At 43.1% G+C, this 7,500-nt stretch overlaps 2 protein-coding genes across 2 annotated transcripts in view; one reads left to right on the top strand and one right to left on the bottom strand.

Moving 5' to 3' along the window:
• The window catches only part of LOC127637361 (histidine-rich glycoprotein-like), a 104,062-nt gene that overhangs the window by 70,481 nt on the left and 26,081 nt on the right, over nucleotides 1-7,500 (top strand). The gene's annotated exons all lie outside the window — the stretch shown is intronic.
• Nucleotides 1-7,500, bottom strand: part of LOC127637338 (glutamate receptor ionotropic, kainate 2-like) — a 76,245-nt gene that overhangs the window by 45,646 nt on the left and 23,099 nt on the right. Inside the window, exons 5-6 of the mRNA XM_052118351.1 lie at nucleotides 2,887-2,940; nucleotides 175-348 (exon numbers count right to left, since the gene is read on the bottom strand). Of these exons, the coding sequence (XP_051974311.1) occupies nucleotides 175-348; nucleotides 2,887-2,940 (228 nt within the window). The remainder of the gene's footprint in view (nucleotides 1-174; nucleotides 349-2,886; nucleotides 2,941-7,500) is intronic.

Genomic DNA, 7,500 nt, shown 5'->3' with positions numbered 1-7,500 from the left:
ACACTATAAGTAGAGACTAAACCCTAATCCTGACACAAACCTGTTGACATTAGATTTCAAGCTTAATATGAAAAGGTCAATTTATGAGCACTATAAATGTCAGTTTTGGACATATAATCATGGCCTTCACACACACACACACACACACACACACACACACACACACACACTCACCGTCATGAAGCCATCCAGCATGCCCGAGTCGGGTTTGGGTGACGCCTGCAGTCGCTCCATGGACCATTTCTCGATGATGGACGACACCTGCGCACTCTCCGTGTTCAGGATACGGAATCCAGTCATATTCACTCCACTGAACCGATACGGCTCCATATCCAGAGCAAACAGGTCCTGCACACACACACACACACACACACACACACACACACACACACACACACACACACACACACAGGCCAGACTTTGTGTTGACTTAAGTCAGTGGTTTTCTATGTGTGCGGCGCTGACTGCTCAGTCCTCAAACCTTGCTCAGTTTCACTCATTAAAAGTCTTCTCATCGCACCGCATGTAAACAAAGACATTGTCTCGTGCGCGTCAGATTTGAATGAGTGAAGGGAAGATTTTCAGTGAATTAACACTACATTTCAGTCTGCTCTTCACTGTGCTGTCGTCTGACTTCAGAAGACTAGTAATATAGAGTTCAGGTAATATAGAGACTTTTATGCTGCTTTTCACCAACAAGTATGTTGTGGATTTCCCCAAGCGCTAGTCTGAATGCGTAACTTGCGTTGTGAAGACGCCATTTCCATAAAAACACGCCACATGTAACACAATATCCTAAATCGACCCGGCGTCCACATGCGTGGACGTTGTAGTTTGGCTTCGCTATACGTAACGCACAATTTAAATAAATGAAAACTGACTGAAAACTGTTCACAAGACTCTAGACTGTCATTTAAGGGTTAAACGTCTGGTGCACCGAGTCACGTGACACAACAACATGACGTTGATTTCTGTGATGCGCTTCTACGGGCGCAGACACAACAAAAGTGGCTCTGATAAGAAATCTCTTGAAGTTGTTTCATTGAAACCTGTTTGGCTGTAAAGAGGAGCGTCTCTAGTTTCATTTGATATGCCACTTTAAAAAATGCATTAATTTTTCATGCGTCAGCGCGCTGATAAACATGATGTCCACATATGTGCACACTGGGACATTATTCCCGCAAAAGTTGAAAAAACCAAAGTGTTCGTTATTATGAATAACAATCAACTTTAACACATCTGTGGGTCATTTCGCTTCATTTTAATATAATTTTGAAGATGAGAACATTATGAATTGTTATTTTTGCGTTAGATATTTTCTCAACTTTGCATCACATTTTATGCATTTTTAAGTATATAACTAAAATGCTTAATTGTATATATTTTTATAAGCAGATAATAACAATGGAGGCCTAGTGACAAAACTTCCCTCAGATCCTTGTTGCAGTCGCAGTGTATTTATACCAACACATATATTGTGTTTATATTTCATTGTATTTTTCGAAACACACTTGATAAACCACAACAATCAGAAACTGACGAAGTTCAAAGGAAATTAATTTAATACTTTAATACATTTTTCTAGTTTTTCTATTTTCAAAGGGGGGTGTAACCACCAAAATTGAGGACCAGTGACTTAAGACATTCTTACACTCTCGTGGTGGCGTAGTGACTCATCCGGGTGATGGAGGATGAATCTCAGTTGCCTCCGCGTCTGAGACCGTCAATCCGCGCATCTTATTACGTGACTTGTTGAGCGCGTTACCGTGGAGACGTAGCGCGTGTGGAGGCTTCACGCTATTCTCCGCGGCATCCACACACAACTCACCACACGCCCCACCGAGAGCCATTGTAGCAACCACGAGGTTACTCAGTGACTCACCTCAGCAGGGAGGTTACCCCATGTGACTCTACCCTCCCTAGCAACCGGCCAATTTGGTTACCCCATGTGACTCTACCCTCCCTAGCAACCGGGCCAATTTGGTGAGGGAGAGATAGAGAGAGAGTGAAGGAGAGAGAGAGAGAGAGAGAGAGAGATGAGAGAGAGAGAGAGTGAGGGAGAGATAGAGAGAGAGTGAAGGAGAGAGAGAGGGAGAGAGAGATAGAGAGAGTGAAGGAGAGATAGAGAGAGAGTGAAGGAGAGAGAGAGAGAGAGAGAGGGAGAGATAGAGAGAGAGTGAAGGAGAGAGAGAGAGAGAGAGATAGAGAGAGTGAAGGAGAGAGAGATAGAGAGAGAGTGAAGGAGAGAGAGAGAGAGTGAGGAGAGAGAGAGAGAGAGAGTGAGAGAGAGAGAGAGAGAGAGAGAGAGAGAGAGAGAGAGAGGAGAGAGAGAGAGAGAGTGAAGGAGAGATAGAGAGAGAGTGAGGGAGAGATAGAGAGAGTGAAGGAGGGAGAGATAGAGAGAGAGTGAGGGAGAGAGAGATAGAGAGAGAGAGGGAGAGAGAGTGAGGGAGAGAGAGAGAGAGAGAGATAGAGAGAAACACATATAAATTTCTGACAATACAGCAGCTGTCTCACTCTCAGAGCACAGACTGTCTGTCTCTCTCTCGCACCCTTCTGTCAGTGAATCAAGGTCTCTCGGCTTCATAAGTCATGCAGAAGAATCAGGCGGATCTGAGGGGTTTATTGTACAGTCGAATAAAACTCCAGTGGGGTTCGAATCTGAGACGGGTTCAAAGTGCTTTTATACCCCGTCAGATTTATTTCAATGCAAGTCATGAATCAAAACAACACCACAATTATATTAACAAGGATATAAATTACACCCATTTTCCTGGTAAATGGAGCTTTGAGTCAGATTCCAAAATGGAATATTCAATATTCTTTACCATGAATAATGCACTCTGTGTGTGTGTGTGTGTGTGTGTGTGTGTGTGTGTGTCTTACCAGTGTGGTAAAGATGTAATGGTAGTATTCAGTCACCATTCCCATTGAAAGAGCCTGTTTGAAAAAAAACTAAATAAATAAACAAACTTAAATACACCATAACAATACAAGCGTGAATCTAAAAGAAAATCTGACTAAAATAGTCATAATTCACCCTAAAATCCAAAAAGATAATATAAGAATTCAGATTTTTTTAATCTCAAATATCAAATATTAATCATTAATTTAAATGACGTATTATTAATAATTAATATAAAACCAAATGAAGCCTATTTTAAGGCCATTATGTTTTTAAGTTAATTAAAAATAAGCTTTATTTTTGTATATTTATATTATAGAAATTATTTTATAAATATTACCCAGACAGGTTCTGTGAATTTTAGAGATCGACCGATATTGTTTAGTTTTTATTTTTTATTGTATTTTTCTGTTTAAGTGTCTGATTACCGATATACATAACGTTTGTATGGATTTTAAATAGTTTATTTTGCTTTTATGTACAATTACAACTTAATAATTTTTCACTAACCTCTGAAGCTTTACAAAACTGCTTAAAAATCGTCAAAAAAATCAAGCAATAAAAAGTTACAACATTACAAATATAATTGATCATAGTGTCCAAAAACATCTCCAAACAAATAAAAGATAATAATTGTACATAAGAACTAATTACACATGCAAACACAACAATGACTAAAGGTTTGTATAGCATGCAGACATGATTTTAGTCATGAGATTTCACAGAATGAGTTTCATTCTGTGTCATTTGAGTCATCATTGAGTCTGTGTCGTGTATTTGGCGCCATCTCCTGGTGGTCATATGTAACATTGTGCTTCATGTGGATTATCTAATGATCTATACATCTGATTATCTTGTGTGTGGACTCGTTTGAAAGATAATCACAGACTCTAAATAATCATAAGGGATATTTTATGTTCACTTTATATTATGTGAAGTTATAAGTGAAAACTTGGCATATAAGAAACACCAACATAATAGTCAAGGACATATATTTAGCTGTTACTCGCTATATTTTCATCTGTGAGTAAAACAAATAATCTGGTTGTACTTTAAGAGCTTTCCAACAACATATGACACGTGACTATTAGATCAGTTTGAAGTTTTTACTGATACAATAATATAATATCTACATGCATTGGAGCTTCTAAACTTGAGTTTAACCGATTAAGTGAAATGCTCCCACAAGTAAACTTTCAAAAGTGCATTTGGAGAATATGAGGCTAGATGTGTGGAGTTCATCTTATCATCAGAAAGACCCTCATCAGTGAGCGGTGTTTTTAATGAATGAGAAATCTTCATCAGAGCTGCATGTTTAATCAGAGATCTCGAAGCCCTGCGGCCAAACCACACGTTTAATTACATTTCCATTCTGCTCTGAGGCCTTTATCACGTTAATAGAATTTCAAACAGTGATATTTAACATATGAAATATGATTGGACGAGCAGATCATCATCATACTGCCGACGAGAAGAAAGCGAGTTCTGAAATTGATCCATTTAATCAGTCAAACGAGGACAGCGAGGAAGAGTGGAGAAGTTTCTTGGAGATGAAGGGACACATCGTCGAATTGCTGTTTTATAAAGTGAGTCATGGATAAATCACAAAGGAGATCTCTTTAGTGTCTCAACCAAAAGTCACAAATTGGTCACATTTTAGCTTTTGAAAATTGTTGTTACATATGTATTGTTTACTTGCATAATTTGTACCATAACAAGTATTTACATCAAAGATCGCCCGATAGTGGATTTTACCGATACGGTAAATAAGGTGGAGGAATAGGCAGATAACCGATAGCCGGTACTAGCTTCCTAGAATCCCTTTACACTGGTGCCAAAGACACGGGAAGGAGGAGGGATGTGCCGTAGTAGAGTTCTCGCCGCTACCATCCACCCCAATGGAGCAACCGCGGCCATCTGCTGGGGGACGAAGGAGCCCGGCCGCCTGGAAGCGGAGGAACGGTTGCTGACCACGAGGGGAGAAGGGGCACCTAGCGACCACTCCAGGCGGCACCAGAGGCGGAGGAGTCCCCTACCAGCCGCTGAAACGCAGCGGGGTCTGAGACCGCTGACCGCGAGCTGGAGGGGCACGCTGCTGACCACCTGGAAGTGGAGGAACGGTTGCCGACCACGAGGGGAGAAGGGGCTCCTAGCAGCCGGCTGGAGCGGTCGGGGCCGCCGCCAGGGGCGGAGGAGTCCCCTACCAGCCGCTGAAATGCAGCAGGTCTGAGACCGCTGACCGCCAAGCTGGAGGGGCACGCTGCCGACCGCCTGGAAGTGGAGGAATGGTTGCCGACCACAAGGGGAGAAGGGGCTCCTAGCGGCCGCCAGGAGTGGTCGGGGCCACCGCCAGGTGCAGAGGAGTCCCCCCACCAGCCGCTGAAATGCAGCGGGGTCTGAGACCGCCAGCCGCAAGCTGGAGGTGCTCGCTGCCGACCGCCTGGAAGTGGAGGAACGTTTGCCGACCACAAGGGGAAAAGGGGCTCCTAGCGACCACCTGGAGCAGTCGGAGCCGCCGCCAGGAGCGGAGGAGTCCCGTACCAGCCGCTGAAATGCAGCGTGGTCTGAGACCGCCAACCGCGAGCGGGGAGGGACTCGCTGCCGACCGCCTAGAGCGGGAGAACCATTTCCAGGGGAGGGGGAGTCCCCTTCTGTTCCCCGAGAATGTGGCAGGTGCTCCGTACGCCAGGGGCTGAAAGACTGCCTCTGATTCGCCCAAGTAGGTGCAGCTGTCGTCTGTTAGAGGGTTGAGGAGTGCCCGAGGAACAAGGTACGGTGTATCATGTCTCTCTCCTCTCTCTCTCTCTCTCTCACTGCCGCTCCGCGTTGGCCTTTCCCTCTCTTTTACATTTTACAGTGTTTTTTTGGGGGGGTACTACACTGTTACAGGAAGTACCCCCCCCTTCCCCCCCTTATTTTTATTATTTCTGTTTCCCTCCCCTTGTCCCCTCCCTCATCCAGGTAGATGGGGATGACCTGCCGGCAGTCGGGGTGGAAGGCACGCCCCTCCCCAGGGAAAGAGCGCAGGAGTCGGGAACCACAAGTGGCTCTTTGCTAAAAATCAAGTGGCTCGTCAGGTGCCTCACTATTCACCAACACGTGATCGTTGATTATTAAAATAATAATGTGTGCAACAATTATTGCACTCGGGTGTCTTTAACTACTATGCACTTAAATATTCAATATGTACATCTGTGTTGTTGCACTATTCTAACATTTAAAGTACCAGCTAGTGTCGTCAAAAGTACAAAAGATGTCACAATATCAGTGTTTGTGCAGTACCGGTAGAACCGAACACAATTATACCCAATAATATCCTGTGTATTAAATATGATACACAACGTTTGATGCTCCTGTTTCACTCTCTGTTCAAGCTGACGAGCCAAACAAGCTTTAGTATGTGCGTTTCACATGTTTATGGCACCATCTAGTGGTTATTTGTGGAAATAAAGTGGTTTCAATGTTTATATCGATGTATTTAATATGAAAAGTGACTCTTATGTTGGGATAAATAACAGCTTATTTTAATAAAGTAAAAGTGATTAATGATTATATTGTTACTGATATTTTAAAATGAGGATTTGCTCAATATAAGCAGCTTGTGCTTGATTAAAAGTTTGTATATTATTTTATTGACAAAGTCAGTTAAATACCCCAAGATTTACCCCTGTAGAAAAACGTACATAACAAACGTCCTACACAAAAATGCATTTCTGGACCTAAGGAGGAGAATGACGTTTAAAGTCTAATGGTGCGTTCACATACAACGTGAAGCACGCGTTTCATGCGGCGCGATTACATACAAAGTCAATGCAAAGATGCGAATAGACGCGAATCCGCACCAGGCGGCATGAATGAAGCGAATGGTGCGACTCAATCATGCGAAATCGCTTCATTCACGTATTCGAGCGAGTTTACGTTTTTCAACTCGAGCGAGAAATCCGCATGACGCGTTGTCCTGAAAGACTATCAGCACTGAGATTGTCCGGATGTCACTGACATACTGACATAGTAGCAGAAGAAATCTGTACAAATGGATGAAAAGATTGTTGTAGCGGTGTGTGGACACCTGGAATCATATGACACAACGTCATACATGTACAGAGACCGGACGAATAAAGACATCGCTCGGAGGAAAGTGAGCGAGGAAGTTGCGCGTGAAAAAATGCGCGACTACTCGATTCCAGCTATTGGTTGAACTTTACTATGAACCAAGTCGTAGAAGCCCCGCCTCCTGTCCTTTTCCGGAAGAGAAGCGGGAATACTCGCGGGTTAACGATACTCGCGTGAACGCCAGTTTTAACACACATTTATATTCCAGCGGTCAAACTCGCGCGAGCAATGCAATGCGAGGCGAACATTTCCTTTGCGTTGTATGTGAACGCACTTTTATAGTTTGTCTAATGGTACTAAAAATAGTTTAAATGTAAAAAATATATATATAATTTATTGACAATTCATTCATATGTCAGGGTTGACAGGGTTGATTTGGTCCCAGCGTCAGACTGACAAACGGCTGCTTTCAAATGCACACACGCACTGAAATGCACAATCAATGCCAAGATGAGTGTAAAGACTTTCTGAAGAGGATTTGA

This window comes from Xyrauchen texanus, chromosome 45 (genome assembly GCF_025860055.1).
Source record: "Xyrauchen texanus isolate HMW12.3.18 chromosome 45, RBS_HiC_50CHRs, whole genome shotgun sequence".
In the NCBI taxonomy this organism is placed as follows: Eukaryota; Metazoa; Chordata; class Actinopteri; order Cypriniformes; family Catostomidae; genus Xyrauchen; species Xyrauchen texanus.
Note: the sequence above shows the minus strand (reverse complement) of the source record. Positions and strands in the feature narration are given on the sequence as shown.